Source organism: Notamacropus eugenii, chromosome 3 (genome assembly GCF_028372415.1).
Source record: "Notamacropus eugenii isolate mMacEug1 chromosome 3, mMacEug1.pri_v2, whole genome shotgun sequence".
NCBI classification, from domain to species: Eukaryota; Metazoa; Chordata; class Mammalia; order Diprotodontia; family Macropodidae; genus Notamacropus; species Notamacropus eugenii.
Genome location: NC_092874.1, coordinates 94,131,246 through 94,154,426, shown reverse-complemented (window position 1 = coordinate 94,154,426; position 23,181 = coordinate 94,131,246). Strand labels below are relative to the sequence as shown.

General features: G+C 39.9%; 1 protein-coding gene across 5 annotated transcripts in view; it reads right to left on the bottom strand.

The window, feature by feature from the left end:
• The window catches only part of PRKAG2 (protein kinase AMP-activated non-catalytic subunit gamma 2), a 452,122-nt gene that overhangs the window by 252,230 nt on the left and 176,711 nt on the right, over positions 1–23,181 (bottom strand). For all 5 annotated transcript variants that reach the window (XM_072652167.1, XM_072652170.1, XM_072652171.1 and 2 more), the window contains exon 3: positions 9,200–9,479. In XM_072652167.1, coding sequence (XP_072508268.1) covers positions 9,200–9,479 — 280 coding nt within the window. The remainder of the gene's footprint in view (positions 1–9,199; positions 9,480–23,181) is intronic.

The window sequence follows — 23,181 nt, the reverse complement described above, 5'->3', positions numbered from 1 at the left end:
GAGAGAGAGAGAGAGAGAGAGAGAGAGAGAGAGAGAGAGAGAGAGAGAGAGGGAGGGAGAGAGGGAGAGAGGGAGAGAGGGAGAGAGGGAGAGAGGGAGAGAGGGAGCGTGTGTGTGTGTGTGTGTGTGTGTGTGTGTGTGTGTGTTTCTGTGTATGCATGCACCCTTTCACAGTGTAGGGATGCCCTAGACTACCATAGGGTCTAGGGACCCCTTCTCAGAACAACATTGCTAAATGAATAAAATAAAATATATAGTATTACAAAGGAAACCAAATAACCTGAAATATATTGTCAAAATACACACACACAGACAAACATATACGTTAAAGTTTACAGACCCCAAGTTAAGTACTTTTCCTCTATACCAAACTGCCTCTGCTTTAGTGTGACAGGGATTAGAGAAGATGTAAGAATGAAATAAGAAATAATTCCTACTCTTATGAAATTCACAACCTGGAAAAAGACTCTAATACATATGTAAGTAACTATAATACAAAATGATACACAAGTACCTGACGAAGGAACCAAAAAAAAGTATAATGTGGAGCCTGAGAGGAAATGATTAATATGGATGAGTAGAATCAGGGAAGGCTTCATGAAAGAGATGTCATTTGAACAAGTGTTAAAAAATGAGTAGGATTTCTATGGGCAGCTAGGTGGTTCAGCAGGGTAGAGCACTGGGCCTCGAGTCAGGAAGACGCATTTTTCTGAGTTAAAATCTGGCCTGAGACACTTACTAGCTGTGTGACCCTGGGCAAGTCACTTGACTCTATTTGCCTCAGTTTCCTCATCTTTAAAATGAGATGGAGGAGGAAATGGCAAACCACTCCAGTATCTTTGCCAAGAAAACTCCAAATGGGGGCAAGAAGAGTCAGACCAACTGAACAACAATAGGATTTGTATATAGGAATCCTTTCATATCGAATATTCGAATACTTTATATATACGAATATTCATTCAGGACAGAGGAGATGATGTAACAGGCATAAGGAACGGTAAACAAAGACACAGAGGTAGAGCAGTACTATATAAAGCTTGTGAATAGTCCAATTTGGTTAAAAGTAACTTATTTTGAGCAGCTTATAAGACAGGAAAGAAAGGATGATATATACAGTCAGGTTCTAAACATTTACCAAGTACCTACTACATGCCACGCACTATGCTAACTAAGAATTAGGGATATAAAGAGGGCAAAAGACAGTCCCTGCTCTCCAGGAGCTCCCACCCTACGGGAGAGACAACCCATTAACAAGTACGTACCAAACAAGATATTATACAGGCCAGATCTGGAAGGTGAGACTAATAAGTTTGAATAGAGAAGAGATAGGTAGATGTAAGAGGTACTGAGCTGACAATGTAGAAGAAGAGCTAGAAATACTGAGGCTTCAAATAAAGCAGAGTTCTGATGACAGTTCTCCAGGGAGGAATCCAGAAATGTTCTAAGCAACGGTAGCATTGTTTAGAATAAATGTACCTCTTCCCAAAGAGTCCATACTGAAGGAAACTACTGTAATACATACACATACACCCCACAAATTCACATTATCTATCAGTACAAATTCATGCTGGCTAACCTTAGGCAGGCTAACCTACTTGGCAATTCTTAGGCTCATCCTCCATTGATCACATTCACCAAATCATGTCTCCTCCAAGTTCAGTTAGTCAGTCAATAAGCAATTATTAATGAGCATTTATTATGTTCCAGGCAGTGTGCTAAGTGCTAAGTATACAAATGAAAGGCAAAAGGAAATCACATTCTAATGGGAGACAACATACCTGTGGATAGATAAGATATAGATATATATCTATATGTATACACACACTATACATATATGTATATATTTATGTGTACACATACATACACACACACACACACACACAGTAAATCGGAGGTAATCTCAGAGGGAAGGTACTAGAATTAAGGAAGATGAGGAAAATTCTTGTAGAATTTTAGAGACTTGAAGCAAGCCAGGGAAGACAGGACAGACAGAAGAGGAGGGAGGGAATTTCAGGTATGGGGCACAGCCAGAGAAAAATCCCCAGGGTCTGGAGATGGAGTGTCTTACGCATGGAAATCAGCATCCCTGGAGTAGAGGGAAGGGAATAAAGTGTAAGGGAAATGGAAAAGGAGGAAGCAAACAGTTTATAAAGGGCTTTAAAAACCAAACAAAGCATTTTATACTTGATCCTGGGGAGCTACTAGGGTTTATTGAGTACAGTGATGACATGGCCAGTTCTACACTTTAGGAAAATCATTTTGGTAACCAAACGGAGTATGGATTAGAGTGAGGAAACCCTTAAAGCAGGTAGGCTTGTGAAGTCCATCATAACCTACTTTCACTGGCATAAATGAAGTAGAGGGGGGACACAGCATGACTTGCTCTAAGCTGGGAAGTCACTTGAGGAGAACACTAGGCCTCAAGTCACAATAGTGAGAGATAGCCTCCTCCACCAACACAAACAGTCCTGATAGAGCCACTGGAGAACAGACTGACCCTTGGGAGGAAATACTAGACCTCCCTCTTGGGCTATCTATAAAAGGAAGATAACGAGTTTGGTGGACTATGCTAGAGTCCCAGGCCAAGAACCTAAGCTAATGATCAATGGAGTATGTTAAGTGTGTTTGACAGATGAGATTCCTTTCTATTATTAATATGTTTTACTTGGTTGAGGTGCCTGTGATCTTGGGAAATATAGTCTATTTTCCTTTCCCTGAACAAATACTTGGACTCCTAATCACCAGAAACTGATTATACAAGGCCAAAGGGGAGGGGGGGGACTCACATCTTAACTCCTTTTGCAATGCTGACTTCATCAAGAATAGACATATTTTTATCCCAAAGGAGATTAAAAAGGAAAAGGAAAAGGACCTATATGTATAAAAAAATATTTATAGCAGCTCTTTTCTGGGGTAAAGAATTAGAAACTGAGGAGATGCACATCAACTGGTGAATATCACAAGTCGTATATACTTGTGATGGAATACTATTATACTATGAGAAATGATGAGCCGGATGCTCTCAGAGAAACCTGGAAAGACTTATATGTGTTGAGGCAAAGTGAAATGTAATGGATACAAAGTAACAGCAAGATTGTAAGATGATCATCTGTGAATGACTTAGCTATTCTCGGTAATACAATGTTCCATGACAGCTCTGAAGGACTTTGGATGAAAAATGCTATCCATCCACAGAGAAAGAACTGATGGTGTCTGACTGCAGACTAAAGCAATTTTTTCACTTTCTTTATTCTTCTTGAGGTTTTTTGGTCTATGTTTTCTTTCACAACATGACTATTATAGGTATGTTTTGCATGACTACACATATAGAACCTATATGGAACTGCTTGCCTTCCCAATGGAAGTGGGGTGGGGAGGGAGAAAGGGAGAAAATTAAGAACTTAAAAATTTTAAAAACAAATGTTAAAAATTGTTGCTTACATGTAACTGGGGAAAAATTAAATACTAAATAAATACAAAAAAAGGAATAGACAATTTTTTTTCTGTAGCCCTGTGCTATGAATGTAAAGACCAGTGAAGAGTTACTCAGTAGAGGTGGAGCCAAGGTGGCAGAGTGAGAGCAACTATTCACCTAAGCTCTAAGACAAACTCCTTCAGATACCTCTAAAAAGAGAATCTGAACTGATTTTGGAGTGGCAGAATCCGATAGGAGACAGATTTCCAGCCCAGGACAGACTGGAAAATCGACAGGAAGGATCTGTGGCACGAGGCTGGAGGAACACACAGCACACAGGCTGTACCAGTGTATTCCCCACCATGGCAGGTCTGAGCAAGACACACCAGGTGGTCTGAAGCAGCAGCTCCACTGAGGAATCTCGGGCATACCAGCCCACTAAGGGAGTCTGGTGGAATTGGGCGAGAGAGAGCTACGGAGCCCCAGGTAACTGCAGCAGCCACTTCTGAGACTATCAGCCTGCAGATCAAATGTGTGTAAGTCACCTACTTGAACTCCGGGAGCCAAGATGGTGGAGTGATCAGTAAATGCTCTACCCCTGCCCTTGTTGACCTTGAAAAACCCACAGAATATTTCCCCAGGAAAAATCCTGGAACAGTGGGATCAGCTGAAGGGGCAAACAGTCTCTTAGCCCATGAGGCTAGGAAAATCACAAAGGGAAGTCCCTCTTGCTGTGACTGGAGGGGACCAGTGCAGGACCAGAGCTGTCCCAGATAGCCCCACCTCAATGAACCAGGAGGAGATCCTGAGCCCCAGAGGGGTGGAGTCCACAGTCATCAATACCAGAACCCCAGGCATGCCTCAGTATAGCCAGGGGAATAAGGAAGGCACTAGTGCAAACACTAGTTCACCAACCACTGAGTTTGCCGGTGCTCAGGAGAGGAGACCTCCTGTGGCCAGACCACTCCTCCCCCACACTTAACACAGCTAGCTCCAGGATAACTCTGGGGAAACTCAGAAACACTTCACCTGGCCTCTGTTTTGGCACATCAGCCAGCTCAGCACTAGGTAAGCCACAGCATTATAGCCTTTAGCTGAAAGAACCAGAGGCCACAATACACAAAGCCTCAAGTTCTAAACACAAAAATAGTGGGACAGAACCCCTATGCTCCAAAAGCATAGATCCACTTTAAAAGCCAGGAAGAGGGTGATCAACATGAGCACGAAGCAAAGCAGAAAAGATAAGATCATAGAATCTTTCTATGGGGACAAGGACCAAAACATGAATACCAAAGAGAGCAGCATTAAGACTGTACTCCCTTGTGAAACTTTAGAAGGGAATATGAACTGGTCTGAAGCACAAAGAGCATTTTTGGAAGAGCTCAAGAAGTATTTTAAAAGCCAAATTAGGGAAGTAGAAGAAAAATTGGCCAATGATTTTAAAAATATGAAAAAAGAAATCCCGGAAGAATTTAAAAGGAAAATTGGACTAATGGAAAAGGAAGCACAAAACCTAACTGGGACTATTGGACAAATGGAAAAGTACAGAAACTAACTGGAGAATATAACTCCTTAAAAGGAACAAGTGGACAGATGGAATAGGAGATGCAAAAGTTAACTGAAGAAAATAATTTGATAAAAATTAGAATTGGGCATGGAGAAGCTAATGACTCTATAAGACATCAAGAACCAGTCAAACAGAATCTAAAGAATGAAAAGATAGAAGAAAATGTAAAATATCAACTGGAAAAACAACTGACCTGGAAAACAGATCCAGGAGAGAAAAATCTAAGGATTAGTCGACCAGAAAGCCATGATGAAAAAAAGAGCCTGGACAATATCTTCCAATCTTCCAAGAAATCATCAAGGAAAACTGTCCAGAAGTCCTAGATCCAGAGGGCAAAACAGTCATCAAAAGAACCCACTGTTCACCTCCTGAAAGGGATCCCAAACTAAAAACACCAAGTAATATTGTTGCCAAATTACAGAATGATCAAGTGAAGGAGAAAATATTGAAGGCAGCCAGAAAGAAACCATTCAAATATCGAGGAGCTACAGTCAGGATCACACAGGACCTTGCATTACTTCTACAATAAAAGATTGAAGGGATTGGAATATGATATTCCATAAGGCAAAGGAGCTGGGACTACAAGCAAGGATCAATTATCTAGCAAAATTGAGCATAATATTTCAGGCAAGGAGATGGGCACTCAATGAAATAAGGGATTTCCAAAACTTCCTGATGAAAAGGCCAGAGCTCAATAGAAAATTTGATCTTCAAACACAAGTCTCAAGAAAGGCATAAAAAGGTAAACAGGAAAAAAAATTTGTTATTCAATATGGGCAAACTGTTTACATCCCTATAAGAGAAGATGATACTTGTTAATCTTGAGAACTGTATATTTATTATGACATATAAAAGGGATATACATAGATAGAGGGAGTGAGTATAAAGAGTTACTCAATAATGGCTAAGAATTTCCAAGAATTGTATTTATAGCAGAAAGAAAATGAAAATATTTCTGGGGATTAAAGTTGCATGTGGCTCCATGTTACAGAAAAAGATAGATATTGTGAAGTGGGTTCTCCTGAAGGTTCCCTATGGCATTGTAGTTTAATAGAAAGAACACAGGATTTAGTGAACTTAGTCAAGATGCAGTTTCCAGTCCTAGTTCTAATCACTGGTTATCCATGTGACCATGTTACTTATTCTCTTTACCTCACTTTCCTCATCTATAAAATTGAAAGATCAGAGGTGCTAGATATGTGGGCCATGACCCAGACCAGATTAAGATGTAATTGGGAAATATTTTAACAAAATAAATAAATATAATAAACACAGATAATGTCAACATGTGGTTTTCTAAATCAATATAAACTTACAGGAATCCTTATGTATGGTTTAGTGGCCCTTGTTTTTATTTGAATTTGATGTCACTTAGAGGATACTTAAAGGTGACTTTTGGTTCCAGTGTTCCATGAGTCTTTAAGTGTTTAGTAAATGACACATTCACCACACCATACAATTCCTATTAATTTCCCAAAGGACATCTGAACCCAGCTGTGTATCTCCTTTGTTCCCTAAATGAATCTGAAGGTAAAAGAGAAAATGTTTCGACTGGAAAACTAAGACAGTAAAATGGCTAATTCAGTCTCAGGAGTACCAGTTACTTACTCAGAGGGAGATGATTGGGCTTACTGAGGCAGGTTCTGAACTTTGATGATTTACTGTTTTCTGATTTACTGTCAGAGTAGGATTCAAACCTCTTCCTTCCAACCCTTCAGCTCTGTTATTGATTATTACATTTTGGAAAAATGTAAGTTGCCTGAGGGCAGGGATTTTTTGTGGCTGTTTTTGTCTTTTTGTACCCAACACAAGACCTAGTGGTACATCTCAGCTGCTTAATCACCTTCAAGCTTCTGACCTCCCTTTGGCCACCCAAGATAAGTGGACAGCACTGATCAGAGGAGTAGAGCTTGCCTTACTGTCTCTACTCATAATAATCCTTCCTGATCTCCCAGGCTCTGGACTCTGCCTTTCTAGACAGTGCTTGTGAGTTCCTTCCCATCCTAAGCTAACTTTCCTGGACTCAACCTCTTGCCTACCTTCTAGACCCCACCTCAAGAGCCAGATTCCTATTCCTAGCCCATCCTGCACAGCTCAATCCCACTATCCCCTGGAGTAAAATCACTTTCCCCCACTTAATAGTGTTGTTTTTTTTTCCAATTCCATGTAAAGATAGTTTTCAACATTCATTTTTATAAGATTTTGAATTCCAAATTCTTCTCCTTCCCTCTTTTCTTTCCTCTCTCCCCAAGACAGCAAGTAATCTGATATAGTTTATATATGTGTGTATGTGTGTCTGTGTATGTGTGTGTATGTATATATATATACACACATATATATATACACACATACATACAACCATGTTAAACATATTTCCACATTAGTCATGTTGTGAAAAAAGAATCAGAACAAAAGGGTAAAGCCATGAGAAAGAAAAAACAAAAAAGAGTGAAAACAGTATATTTGATCTGCATTTAGACTCCATACTTCTTTCTCTGGATGGGGACAGCATTTTCCATCATGAGTCTTGGAACTGTCTTGGATCACTGCATTGCCGAGAAGAGCTAAAAAGTCTATCATGGTTGGTCATTGCGCATGTAGTACAATGTTCTCCTGGTTCTGCTCACTTCACTCAGCATCAGTTCATGTAAATCTTTCTAGAAAATCAGCCTTTTTGAAGCTGCAACACTGCCATGGCCCAATTTCAAGACATCCTTCTTAAAAACACTATGGAATGTATCAATGTGTTTTAAACTTAAGTAGAATTAAAGAAATTTTATTTTGCTGATTACTTAATCGCTATTATTATAAATAGGGCCATCTGTTCTGTCACAAAAACAGCATGACAAATTAATTACTACATTAAACAGCTAGTTCCTTACCAAGCAGGTTATGTCCCTGAGAGTTTGGTTTTTTTTTTTTTTTTTGTTTAGGCCGGAAATGAACTATTCTGATGCTCAGTACATCCCCTGGGAAGGTCACTTCTCCCAGCCCTCAAACTCTGTACCTATAATACTTCTATCATGCAACTTATGCAGAATGTGAGTTCATGGTGGGCCGTGAGAGGAATAATCTGCCTATGACCTATTGTTGCAGGGCTTCAGGAAGGCCTAATCTTTCCTCTGCAAACTATCTTCCTAACTCAGTTGCCTCAGGACCTACAAAGCTGCCATTAGAGAGCCTTAGTTATTATTTCTGAGCAAGCACACCTTCTCCTTGAGGTCTTTTTTTCAAAGGCAAGTACTCCTGGCTGGGCTAATATAGGAATAATTTAATCAGACCCTATCCTTAACTGGAATAATGCTTAAATCCTTGGTTGCCAAGTTAGAAGGAGGAGGGACTGAAACGAGGTTTAAAGAGAGTAGAAGAAATGGGGAAAAACCAAAAAACAGACCATGTCTTCTTCATAATTTTGCCTCAGACTAATCCTGTGTTATCAATATTTTTCATTCTTAAATATATTAAACAGTTGCATTTAAAAAAAAGTTAGTTTATGAATATTAGATTAGCCCTAAATATTTACCATTGCTCTTGAGAGATTGAATACATTTCCATTGGCAGCCCTTTTCCTCCCTCATCCCCCCCTCCTCCATCCCCTCTGCTGTTGCCTGGGGCATTCAATTAAGAACATGCCAACCTAGCTTGGATTTCTTACCCTTAGTCATCCTGGTAAATGCCAAACCAAAAGGGAAGAAAAAGGTGAGAGATAAAGACATAGGCATTCTAGGTGGATTCTTCTTTGGCTGCTCCTAGGCAAATGCATCTGGACTTAGATAGGTGGAGGCTTTATTTTTTTGCCACATTTGGCGGGGGGAATTCAGAGACCATTCTGTATATATGTCTATAGGTGCAATGGGTCAAATACACAGAACATGTATCACAGGAGATAGATGTAGCCTATTGGTATGAAATTTTAAAAAAAGGCAAGAAGCATTAGCTCAAAATAATTTCTATTTCCATGAAGTTTCTGTTGCTGTTTTCACCATACTAGAAAGGCAGATCTCTGTATCACTGTTAGTAACTATGTCATCTACATAATAAAGTGGTCACCAGATATATAAACATCACCACAGTCACTGTTAGCTACTACGTCATCTGAATAGAGTGGTCACCAGATGCATTGATGTCACCACGGGCTTTTCTTTAGCAAACGGAGTCAGAAGATGGTTTTACTCACAGCCCTGAACCCACCTGAAACCATATGATCAATATCTTACTTTTTCTCGAGCGGGAAAAAAACTTGATTCCCCCAGGTGAGGTAGATGGGTTGGAGTTTGGGGAGGACTCTTTGGAGGAGGAGCGAAAGATGCCACTGAAGCTCATGCGCCGTGGAGATCTGGGAGGGGACTCCTGGTAGGGGAAGGGGAACACCGTTTTGGGAGAGCCTGGGCTATTCCTGGCCCTCACAGGCGCTGACACAGGGCTGGAGGGCCGATGTTGAGGGCCTCGGGAGAAGAACCCTTTGGAAGGACTCCCAGAACTGAAGGGACTGTCCACCTGTGAGGGAGAAGGGGAAAAAAAAGAAGTACATTAGGTCATGCTGTCATCTAGGTGTCCTAAGTTCAATAATTATCTTAAGATTTTTCAGAATGTGCTTGAAGCCAGTGCTTTAATTCTGTGATGTTGGATACAAAGATTGAGATCACAGGTTCACTCCTTGTGAACAAACTTGTCCCAGTGGTCATAGACTATAGCCCAGTTTCTTTCCTACTCCCCAGCCCCTCACCCTTGCTATACTTTTTTCAATTCAATCGAATAAGCATTTATCAAACACCTACTATGTGTAAGTCACTGGGGATACAAAGCTAAATATTACACAGCTCTTACCCTTAAGGAGCATATATTCTACTAGAGTAGAAATAGTATCTATACAGATCAATTAATACAAAATACACACAAAGTGAACAAACATGGAAGAGGGCAGAGGTAGAGATCTGGATAGAGGTTTGAAAGGGCCCAGGTCAGGGATCAAATTCTGTGACATATAAAAAAGTCTGAGAGATATTTCTGTGTAATTAATTATTTTATTAATTATGGTTAGCAAATAGTTAATAAAAGGAAGGTCATCTGGCTGTCTCTCATAAACCAAAGACCCCTCCTAGAGGTCCCTTGATACTTCTATTTCCTTGGAAGAATGAGTATTCCTGACAGGCGGCAATCAACTCTGATTGGTAAACAATTAATACCAGAATGAATATTATAATGAGAGGTGGACCTATTCTAATGAAGGACCAGGGAACATGACTTTGAGTATGTCACCCTTACTCCCAGATCATCCCCAGCCTTGGACAATCTAGAGAAAGGATCACCCCCCATCCAAGTCTGAATAGAAGACAATGGGCCTGAATTGACCCAGATTAGATTAGATTCTCTTTACACTGTTTTCTAATTGGGTGGGGTAACCATTCCACCTAGACAAGGTCGTCAAGGTGGGGTAAATTTGGGGGGGGGTGTCAGTAACGTCCTTTAAAAACTAGTTTTATTAACCTACACGAGTTTATTTCTGAATGAGGAAATAGAAAAAAAGCTTAATCTTAATTAATAACTGGCTATTAATATAAGAGAGAAATAATGATTTCCCTCATTCTGAATGGATGCATGTTGGGATCTGAAAACAGAATTTTTATCTTCTATAACACAGGGGTTCTTACTTGACTGTGTGTGTGTGTGTGTGTGTGTGTGTGTGTATGTGTGTGTGTGTGTGTGTGTGTGTGTGTGTGTGTGTGTGTGTGTGTGTGTGAAAGATCCCTTTGGCAGGTCTGATGAAGCTTATGGACCCTTTTTCAGAATACTAAAAAAAACAACAACTTTATAATTGAAGAAAGTGTTAAATTTTAGTGAAAACATAATTTTTTTTCTCTTCCAATTTCAGACTCCCTGAAATGTCTCTATGTGAAGCCTGTGGATCTTGGGTTAAGAATTCCTCTTTCTAGCTATTTCATTAATTGACTAGATTGAAGGTTATAGAGAGATCCAGTAAAATGTACACATTTTATCATTTTTTTTCAAACTCCTTGAACTGCAACTCAACAAGCCTTTACCAAGTACCTACTATGTTCAGAGTGTTGTGTAAGTAATGGTGGAAACAAAGTTTAGCTAAGACACTGTGGTACCATGAACTGATTCATGGGGCTTACAAACTAGCAGAAGGATAAAATACTTATATAGAAACTGCTATAACATTCTTGCTCATTTACAAAAATGTAAATGGATTATCTATTAATTATTAAGATAATTTGCTCTTTTGGTATGCCCTCATACAACCTTAGATTCAGAAGGATCCTCAAAGACTAACTAGTTTCAATAAATGTATTTTACAGATGAGGAAACTGAGGATAAGAGAGGCATAATGATTTGCCTATATTTACAAAGTTGTCAGCCTTTTTTTCTTCCTTTGAGTTTACTGGCTACATTTCTTGCTCAAAGATCAAGCCTTAAACCCAATTCACTCTGGAGCTCATAGACTGGACAACAAGTCCCCACTCTCCTAGCACAGAGTGGATATAATAACTAAATAATAACTGTTTCTCTTTTACCCAGGAACCCTGAGAGTCTTCCCCTCCCAGTTTGATTTTTTTTTTTTATTAAATGGCCCATCCCTTGAGTAACTTAAAGAAGCCTATTCATTGAATGGCTATATCTCACTCAAAGACTGAGATAAGACCTAAGCCTGAAAGGGCCAGGGTCTCACATTGCATCCTGGGCCATCTCCAGTCATCCTGTCGAATATCAGGCCACTGGACCCAGATGGCTCAGGAGAAGAAAGTGAGGTTGGTGACCTTGCACAGCCCTCCCTCACTCAAATCAAAGTCAACTACAAGTCATGTTATCATCTTGATGCAATGGTTCTCTTCGAGAATGAAGGACAAAACACAACAATTGTGGTAGAGGAAACCAGTAAGGTTGAAAAGACTTTCACCGCTAGGGGTCACAACTGGGCATGGAAATTCTATAATACTGCCAGTAAATTACCCTAATTACAGCTATTAGGTTTGATTTTAACGTAAATCAAACCAGTAGATTAAAAAAAAAAAATCCGTAGTTGCTGGTCAATTTATCACTCTAGTTAAAAGGCTTCTTTTGTGGATGGATGTGAAGATCTTTAGCTTTTCCTAAAGGATTCACAGATGTTACATTTCTAGAAGCAGCTGTCCTGAAAATGGAGAAAACCCTAAATCTAAAAGTTATAGAATCACAGAATTTGAGAACTGGAAGTGATCTGAGCAGCCACTTAGTCCAACCCACGCATGAATGGAATTCCCACTTACAACATATTTGTCTAGTGGTTGTCCACCTTCTCCTTAAAGGAGGTAAAACCCACCACCTTTCAGGGAAGCACATCCCATTTTTGGATAACTCCACTTAGTAGGCAGGTTGTTTCTTTTTCTGATATCCAGCTTAAAACTACCTATTCATTGCTTCTATGGCTGTTCCTGTTTCTGTTCTTTGGGATCAAACAGAACAAATCTAATCCCACTCAGCAGTCCTTCAAATACCTGAAGAAAGCTATCACATCCACACCAATATTCTCTTCTCTGGGCTAAATGCACCAATTTCCATCAACTGATTTTCGTATGTCATGGACTTAACTTATGGCCCATGGATTCAAGGTCATGGTCCCCATGACATGGTCCCCTAACTGCCCTTCTCTGGACATTTATCAATGTCCTTCTTAATGCATGGTGCCTAGAACTGAATACAATATTCCAGCTACATTCTCATGAGCACAGAGTGCTGTAGGGGTCCATCACCTCCCTATTCCCAGAAACTGTCTCACTTAACACAGCCCAAGATCTCATTAGTTTTTTTCATCACACTGTTGGTTTATATTGTACTCAAAGTCCATTAAAATCCCCAAATCTTTCTCAGAACTGCTGGTAGTATATATCATATGATCAAATAGGATAATATTTATTTTGAGATGAACGGTGCATATTTAAAGGAGAAATTGCCAAGGCTTTAGGAACATGACAGGAGTCCCAGAGCATTTTGGAGATACTATATTACTCAAAACCAATGACACTGTGGAAGTCACATACTGTTCTGATGTGACATTGGACATTGATATTGAAACCCTGTGCAATCTGAGATATGAGGAAGAATTTAAGAGATCACGGACAGTAGATGGTGATGGTGCTGAAAGGCCATTTACCCAAGCTGGTGTAGGGTACAGATGCTTTGGATCAAGAGCAAAAGTTGACCTCCAGCCCTCTTCTTGAATTGATAACCTCCAAGCCAGGAATTTACAGTGGAATGCATCTTTAGCTTAATTTCACAGCCTCTTGGAGTGGCATGCATTACCTAGGGCTGACAAGACTTGAAGTGGTAGGAAAAGATGGTCAATCTTTGCCAGTTACATAAGATAAGATGTCTGCTTCCCGAACACACTGATGATTCCAGGACCTGAGCACAGGTAGATGCCCAGGCACTTAAAAATGCTTATATCTTCCCTCCTCTTCCCATGTTTTTCTCATCTTTTCTCATCTTATCTTAATAAATAATCCATTTACAGTATACTGGCAGTGTACCATGCATTAAGAAAGACACTGATAATCTGGGGACTATCCAGAGGAGGGCAGTTAGGAATCCATGGGCCTGAATTTAAGTTCATAACATACAAAGATCAGTTGAAGCAAATGGGTATATTTAGCCTAGAGAAGAGAAGGTTGATGTGGACATGATAGCTATCTTCAGGTATTTGAAGGACTGTCAAGTGGGATTAGATTCATTCTGTTTGGTTCCAAATTGACTTTTTGTACTCAAATGGAAGATGTTTTTTACTTTTCCCTTTTAAATATTATCTCTTATATTCAGGCAATACTCCAGTTTATCAAGATCCTTTTGAATCCTGATTTTATCATTTGGCATGCTAGTTATCTGCATCATCTTTTTGTGATCTGCACAGCTGGATAAGCATGTTTTATCCAAGTCACTGATAAAAGTGTTAAATTATATAATGCCAAGCATGGATCACTGGGATACTCCATTGAAGATCTCCTGCCATGCTGACACTGAATCACTGAGAACTATTCTTTGTATCTGGCCATCCAACCAGCTCTGAATCTGTAGGATATTTTATCAAAAGCTTTGCTAAAATTTAGGTAAGTTATATTCACAGCATTCCTCTCATCTACTAGTTTAATAATATTGTTAAAAACAAACAAACAAAAGGAAGTTAGTCTGACATGACCTATTCTTTTTTTTTTTTATTTAACTTTTAACATTCATTTTCACAAAATTTTGGGTTACAAATTTTCTCCCCTTTTATCCCCCCCTCCCCAAACACCAAGCATTCTAATTGCCCCTATGACCAATCTACTCTCTCTTCTATCATCCCTCTCTGCCCTTGTCTCCATCTTCTCTTTTGTCCTATAGGGCCAGATAGCTTTCTATACCCCTTTACCTGTATTTCTTATTTCCTAGTGGCAAGAACATTACAGTTGATCCTAACACTTTGAGTTCCAACTTCTTTACCTCCCTCCCTCCCCACCCCTTCCCTTTGGAAGGCAAGCAATTCAATATAGGCCAAATCTGTGTAGTTTTGCAAATGACTTCCATAATAGTTGTGTTGTATAGGACTAACTATATTTCCCTCCATCCTATCCTGTCCCCCATTACTTCTATTCTCTTTTGATCCTATCCCTCCCCATGAGTGTCGACCTCGAATTGCATTCTCCTCCCCATGCCCTCCCTTCTGTCATCCCCCCCACCCTGCTTGTCCCCTTGTCCCCCACTTTCCTGTATTGTGAGATAGGTTTTCCTACCAAAATGAGTGTGCATTTTATTCTTTCCTTTAGTGGAATGTGATGAGAGTAGACTTCATGTTTTTCTCTCACCTCCCCTCTTTATCCCTCTACTAATGAGTCTTTTGCTTGCCTCTTTTATGAGAGATAATTTGCCCCATTCAATTTCTCCCTTTCTCCTCCCAATATATTTCTCTCTCACTGCTTGATTTCATTTTTTTTTTTAAGATATGATCCCATCCTCTTCAATTCACTCTGTGCACTCTGCCTCTATGTATGTGTGCGTGTGTGCATGTGTGTGTGTGTGTAATCCCACCCAGTACCCAGATACTGAAATGTTTCAAGAGTTACAAATATTGTCTTTCCATGTAGGAATGTAAACAGTTCAACGTTAGTAAGTCCCTTATGACTTCTCTTTGCTGTTCACCTTTTCATGGTTCTCTTCATGCTTGTGTTTGAAAGTCAAATTTTCTTTTCAGCTCTGGTCTTTTCATCAAGAATGCTTGAAAATCCTCTATTTCATTGAAAGACCATTTTTTCCCCTGAAGTATTATACTCAGTTTTGCTGGGCAGGTGATTCTTGGTTTTAGTCCTAGTTCCTTTGACTTCTGAAATATCCTATTCCATGCCCTTCGATCCCTTAATGTAGAGGCTGCTAGATCTTGTGTTATCCTGATTGAATTTCCACAATACTTGAATTGTTTCTTTCTAGCTGCTTGCAATATTTTCTCCTTGACCTGGGAACTCTCGGAATTTGGCCACAATGTTCCTAGGAGTTTCTCTTTTTGGATCTCTTTCAGGCGGTGTTCTGTGGATTCCTTGAATATTTATTTTGCCCTCTGGTTCTAGAATCTCAGGGCAGTTTTCCTTGATAATTTCATGGAAGATGATGTCTAGGCTCTTCTTTTGATCATGGCTTTCAGGTAGTCCCAAAATTTTTAAATTGTCTCTCCTGAATCTATTTTCCAGGTCAGTTGTTTTTCCAATGAGATATTTCACATTATCTTCCATTTTTCCATTCTTCTGGCTTTGTTCTGTGATATCATGCTTTCTTGCAAAGTCCTTAGCGTCCATCTGTGCCATTCTAGTTTTGAAAGAACTATTTTCTTCAGTGAGCTTTTGAATCTCCTTTTCCATTTGGCTAATTCTGCTTTTGAAAGCATTCTTCTCCTCATTGGCTTTTTGAACCTCTTTTGCCAATTGAGTTAGGCTAGTTTTCAAGGTGTTAATTTCTTCAACATTTTTTTAGTTCTCCTTTAGCAGGGAGCTGATCTGCTTTTCATGCTTCTCTTTCATCCCTCTCATTTCTCTTCCCAGTTTTTCCTCCACCTCTCTAACTTGATTTTCAAAATTCTTTTTGAGCTCTTCCATGGCCTGAGCCCATTGGGTGGGCTGGGACACAGAAGCCTTGATTTCTGTGTCTTTGCCTGATGGTAAGCATTGTTCTTCCTCATCAGAAAGGAAGGGAGGAAATGCCTGTTCTCCAAGAAAGTAGCTTTCAATAGTCTTATTTCTTTTCCCTTTTCTGGGCATTTTCCCAGCCAGTGACTTGACCTCTGAATATTCTCCTCACACCCACCTCGCCTCCTGATCCTCCCAGCCAGCGTTTGGGGACTGAGATTCAAATGCTGCTTCTAGCCTTAGGGCTTTTGGCGGGGGCAGGGCTGCTATTCAGTGTGAGATTAAGTTCAGGTGGTCAGGTCAGGGCAGGGCCACCTCTCAGGCTCAGTTCCCTCAGGGGGTTTATGCACAGATCTTCCACAATGGATTCAGGCTCCCGCCCACTTGGGGAGCCCCTGTCTGCAGCTGCCTCTCAGCTTCTACCTCCCGGGGGGGGCCCGAATCATGGGGGCACCCCACTCCCCTCTTGACCCACCAAAGAGACTCTCTCACCGACCCCCCGTCACCTGTGGGCGGAGGGACTTGTGCGGCCGCTGGAGATCCTGTCCCTGAAGCCTGCTCGGGTCTGTTTCTCTTGGTGCCGTGGCCGCAGCAGGTCTGAACTGGGCTGGGCTCCGCGTCTGCAGTGGGACGGACCTTTTGCGAGAGGTTTGCAGGTCCCTCCGGAACAGAAATCTCCTTCTCTCCAATATTCTGTGGCCTCTGGGTGCAGAATTCGCCATGAGTTACTCCCCTGTAGCCGTTCTGTGGGTTGTGGGTTCGGAGCTATGTGTATGTACATCTTTCTACTCTGCCATCTTGGCTCCGCCCCGACATGACCTATTCTTGATGAAGCCATGGTGGTTCTTTGTATTTGATCTTTTCCTTTCTAGATATATGTCAACTCTTTTTTAATGATCCATTCTAGAATTTTCCATAGGAATGCAGGTCAAGCTTACTAGTCTATGGCTTGCAGATTCTGTTCTGTTTTTTTTTAAAGTCACAATGACATTTGACCTTCTCCCATCTTGTTCAATCTCTTCACTTCTCCATGATCCAAGTCAAAAGACCTGGATCCAAGTTCCAGTTCTGCCATTTACTAGCTATATGAACTTAGACAAGCTACTTCTCCTCTCTCTTTCTTCTTCTCTCTCTCTCTCTCTCTCTCTCTCTCTCTCTCTCTTTCTCTTTCTCTCTCTCATAGTTTTCTCAACTTTAAAATGAGGAAGTTGAATAATATCCATATATCTTCTAGCTTTAAGCTATGAATTCATGAAAAAAGATGATATTACACCAAGAGTGCCATGGTTTCTTTAGTTCTGGTAATCCTATTACAACTCATCCATCAACCCATGAGAGAGATATATCTTATTTATCTCATATGATAACTGAATGAGTTCTTCTACTTAAGCTTTCCATATGCTAGTAGTTATCCTTTAAAACTTCTAGCAAAACCTTCAAAATTTTTTCTTCTTTTATATGAGACATTTCTAAAATGTCCACACTTTCCTGCCTTCTTAAATGAAGTATATACTTTAGAAATCAATGAGTAATTACTGTCAAAAATAAAGAGAGGTATACTTTGGCACAACATAAGAGAAAAAACTTGGAACGGATGAAAAGTGGAATTGGTTGCCTTGGGAGGGAGGGAGTGCCTTTTACCAAAAGTCTTTGAGTGAATATTGTCAGGAATATTGTAGATGAGATTCATGTTTTAGAGTAGATGACCCTGGAGATATCTTGAAACTCTTCCAGTCCATGCGGTTCATGGTTCTTTAGGGTCATCCTTATATTCAATCAAATCAAAGGTTTTTTGTTTTGTTTTGTTTTTAGAACTGTAAGAGCTTTTGAGATTCTCTATTCTCGAATCCTTGAAAAGTTAAATAAATAGCCTGTCCAAGGTCAATCATTAGGCCAAGCTGAAATACAGTCAGTACGATCAGGGGCTATTCAGATGGACAGGATAAGTTTGTCTCTATAGCAAAGAGCCCCGGAGAGTTATGCCTTAAAAGAAAATTATATGTTTTAATAGAAACAATATTAAACATTCATATAAACCATCAAATTTGCTCAGCAACTTTTTACATTCAGATTAATTTCTCTTTTTTTGACCCTTTAAAAAATATTGCTAGTACTTCTCATTGACTCCCCATCATCCTCTATCGCATCCTCCTGTGTAACAAAGAATAGTTTGACTGCTATACACTGAAATGGTCACTAGGATCCTTTTCACTCTTCTTAAAGAGAATGTTAACCTTTTCCCCTTCCCCAACACCAGACCATCTAATTTAAATTAATTTCAACATGTAAAATATCTTAGCCACTTTTTCAGTCCTTTCCTCTGAGTCTCCATTAATATTTGTTGTTCATACATATCCATTCACTTTTCCTCCATGTTTTTCAAGTCTCTATATATCAGTTTTTCTAGACTTTGCTATTATCAGTGTCTCTGCCTCTAAGAGAACCTTACTCCTTCTAATTTTCTGCTTCTAATTTTACATGGCCTAAGAATCAATGCAGTGTTTCTCCTTTATTTTAGGTACAATTAGAGCAAGTTTGGTTAGTGGCAGCCAGGTGGTATAATGGATCTGGAGTCAGGAAGACCCAAGTTCAAATTTGATCTCAGATGCTGATTTGCTGCATGACACTTGGCAATTCATTATCAGTTTGTTCAACTGCAAAATAGGAGTAAGAGAAATATCTACCTCAGGAGTGCTGTAAGGATAACATAGATAAGAAAACTTGTAAAGCACTTTACAAACCTGAAAGGGCTATCTGCCATAAAGCTTAAGATTTTATGTATAAATACTAGCTGCTGCTGCTGCTACTACTACTGTGATCATCCTTATTGTTATTACCATGAGGGCCTAAATAGCTCCTGCATTTAATTCTTGGATTTCTAATGTCAATATTTGCTGCTAAGAGGCTTGTCTGTTTCCTTCCTGGTTCTATCATGTCAACAATGAATGATGTACATTTTATCCAGAATTAGCTGCCAGTCTGTGGAAGGTCAACTGAAAGTAAGATTTTTTGGGAATGGGGCAAATAAAGGACTATGGGTATAGGTGGGTGGGAGAGGCACCTGGAGAAGGGTATAGGTAGAAAGGCAAAAACAGACTTCACAATTTTGCCCAGGATTAACACTGATTACTTAGGAAGTAATTCCACTAACCACACCAATAAATCTGCACCCTTCCCAGCTCCACCCTAGGAAACTATGTTAGGTTCTCTGCCAAATACAAGGGCACATCAAAAGCTATAAATGCTAAGGATATAATTAGGGACTAAGGTGAATTTGAGGGTGGGGCTACATCAGGGAGTGCTTTGCTTTGATTAAAAAGACTTATGATTTCCTCTCCTTTTCTTTGCTCATTTATTGGTCACTTTAGGAAGATGCACAGGATCCTAGAAAGAACCTCAAAGGTCACTGAGGATAATCCCTTCATTTTACAAATGGGGAAACAGAGACCCAAAGAGATTAAGTGATGTATCCAAAATCACACAATTATAAATAGAAGAGTTAGTATCCAAAATTCTTAGACAAATGACATTTTTTGATGAGGTTTAAATGAGAAGGTGGAGGTAGCTTTGGCAATTAAGGGTTAAGAGCAAGTTCAGGAATACAGGGAAATCTGAGCCAATATTCAGAAGTAAGAGCTGGATAAAGAGGGAACAGAGGGACAAACTCTCTAATGATGACTGAAGCTTAATAAAAAGTGTTCAGAGGAAGAATGATGTGAAAGTCTGATCAATGACTTCTACTTTGATGACATTTCAACAAATCAGAATGCATATGTAGTAATAATAATGACAATGTATCTATAGTGCCCTTTTCAATTTCTCAAACTGCTTCCCCTTTTAAGATGATTACACCCCTTATCTTCACAAGAACCCTGTAAGGTAGGCAGTAGTAATAATTACATAGCCTGTACTCCAGATTTTGGACAAATAGATCTTAGAGGGTTCAAAGAAATGGTAGGTAGGCTCCCCTGGTCTAAAATTCTAAAGGGGAAGTCTGTCTTAGGAAAGATGGAATGTTCTGAAGAACTTAATTTTTAGAGAAACAATTCTGATGAGGAAAAGAGGGAGTTGTCTAGTAGATTCACAGGGGAATCACTGATCAAACCCAATTCTGAGAAGACATGAACAGAAGATGAAAGCAAGGGCAGATAATGGTGGCTGGGTACAAAAGCATGGCACAGTCCTGGAAGAATGACTAGCATATAAGGAATACTAAAGTTCAGCATAAGATGTTCTAGCAGAGGACGACAGAGAACGGATGTTTTTGGTTTGGGAGAAAAAAGGAGAATTGAAGAAAGACTAGGACCACTGCTCAGGGTGTATAGGAGGACATTAAAAAACTAGTGTGATCTCCTATGAAGTATGAGCATGGATAGGGCAGAGTTTCTTAAAACCGTGGGTTTGGCAACCATAAAAGACTTCTGAATGCACAATGATGAAAAATTAATTAAAAATCAAACAAGTAATGAATGCAAGGTGGTTCTGGCAGCACTTGCCCGTGTTGCACCTTGCAGTTCCACTGTAGCCTTGGTTCTAAACACAAAGCAGTGCACATGCCCTCAAACCAGGCAAGGCCAACCAATGCTGCTGAAATGCAAGTGGAACAAGTTTAAGAATGGATGGAGGGCTGGCTCTGGAGTCGGCAGGACATGGATTTAACTCTGGCTTCAGACCTTTCTCAGCTGTGTGAAATTTGGTAAATCATTTAAGCTCTCTGAGTCTCAGTTTCCTCATCTGTAAAAGGGGGATAGTGCTACTCTAATCAAGATGTTTTGAGGATCAAATAAGATAATATAATGCACTCTGCAAATCTTAATGTGCTATATACATGTTAATTACTTTTGGTGTTGCCGTTGTGAGCCAGCTGCTGGGTTTTCAGAGTATCTCACGTTAATTCCTATGTAATTTCTAACCTCTTCCTACATGCAGTTCCTCATATTAGCCTCTTTCCTTGGAATAGAAAAAAGGACTGAAAGTTCAGAAGGCCATCTTTCACACTATCTAACATGCAGATAGGTAATCTCCCTTACAGGAGTGTAAGAATGGTCTTACTCATAACCTGACACTTCTCCCTTCGATATCCAGGTCTGGGTGCTTCATTGTGATCATGAAAGGAAAATCAATCAATCAATAAACATTTATTAAGCACAAACTATGTGCCAGGCACTGGGGATACAAATATGGAAAAAGAAAGACCTCTCAGAGCTTATAGTCTAATGGGGGAAAGAATCTTGTCTTCATCCGTCATAGGCAGCGATGGATGTGGTTCACCTCGATTTTAGCAAAGTTTCTTACATGAAAGAAAAAAAAAGTCTCTCATTATATTCTGGTGAACCAAATGGAAAGTTAGAGAGGTTGGATGAGAGTATAAAATTAGGTGAATGCAAAACAGGCTGAATTGCTAAGCCCAAAGTGGACAGCACCTTGGACAGCACCCACCTTCAGGGGTCTAGAACAAAGGCTGTGTGAGGCATGAGAGGAGGAAGAAGAGATGTTGGAGAAGGTGGGTATCGACTAGTGAAGGACAGGGTTGTTGGATTACAAGAAGGAATTACTAAAAAAGGCACCTAGGTGGCACAGTGGATAGAGTGCTGGGCCTGGAGTAAGGAGGAGCTTAATTCCAATCTGCTCTCAGATCCTTACTAGCTGTGTGACTCCGGACAAGTCACTTAACCCTGTTTGCCTCAGTTTCCTCATCTGTAAAATGAGATGGAGAAGGAAATGGCAAACCACTCTAGTATCTTGCCAAAAAACCCCAAATGGGGTCACAAAGAATCAGTCTGAACAGCAACAGCAGTGTGATATAATCAAAATAATACAGGAGTAGAAGTCACAACACCATGCTTGGTTTGAGAGACACAGGACTCTCTGCCAATTCTCCTTTCCAGTCTCCTTCTACCTCTCTTAGAATCTATAATCTCCTTCAGAGCTTAGTTCCCCCTACATTTCTTGCAAAATCATCACCTCCTAGATAATGCCTTTACTACTTAATGCAACTATTAGTGCCTCCTTAGCTATAATATATATATGTAAAATATATATATATTCCATATATGCTCATATGTGAACTTGCTGTTCTTCACTTACAATCAATCAATCAGTGAACATTTATTAAGAGTCTACACACTGTGCTACACACTGCATTAATTGCTGAGTGTAAACCCCTTGAAATGAAAGACTGATTTTTGTCATTATATGCTTAGCACCTAGCAGGGAGTAGGCACTTAACAAAATACTGGTTGACTGATTAACTTTGGATGCTCTACTATGCCATATTGAAGACAAAGTGATAGTCACCTATCTAGTACTCCCCAGGACCAGGCCTTTTTAAAGGAACTCCATTCAGGATCTCTTTAATTTATCCATGATTCTTTAACTTACTTATCTTATAAATCTGTATATTTATTTCCACATACCAATCATTTAATCAACAAATCTAATCAAATTCACTGATGAAGCAACAAGGCACCCACTATGTCTAAAGCATTATGGAGGAGTATAAGAAAGAAGTATAAGAAACAGATCCTACCTTCCAGAAGCTCACAGTCTGGTTCAACAGAGAGACACAGAGACAGACAGACAGACAGACAGACAGACAGACAGACAGACACACACACACACACACACACACACACACACACACGAAGAAGAGAAGGCATTATGAATGCCAAACAAATACCACTTCCTCCCAACACTGTGACCTTGAAGCTAAACTCTCCATTGTGTTCTCTTTTCCAATCAGCAGAAACTGTCTGGCTTTTTATTTGCATTTCCAGCACTTCACATATCTCTTGGTAGGCAGTAAGTGCTTCATAAATGCTTTTACATTCCATTCTAGCCACCACCTTAGTTCAAGGCCCTCACCACCTGTGGATTAGATTACTGTGATGGCCTCTTAACTGGTCTCCTTCTCTCATGTCTCTCCCCCTCATCTTCCACTTGGCTGCAAAGTAATTTTGCAGGTTTGACCATCCAATATCAGCTCTTGTGGTTTTTAAAGCACTTAACCTTCTACTTCTCCAGCTTCATTATTTATTCTTCCTTTTCCCTTCTAC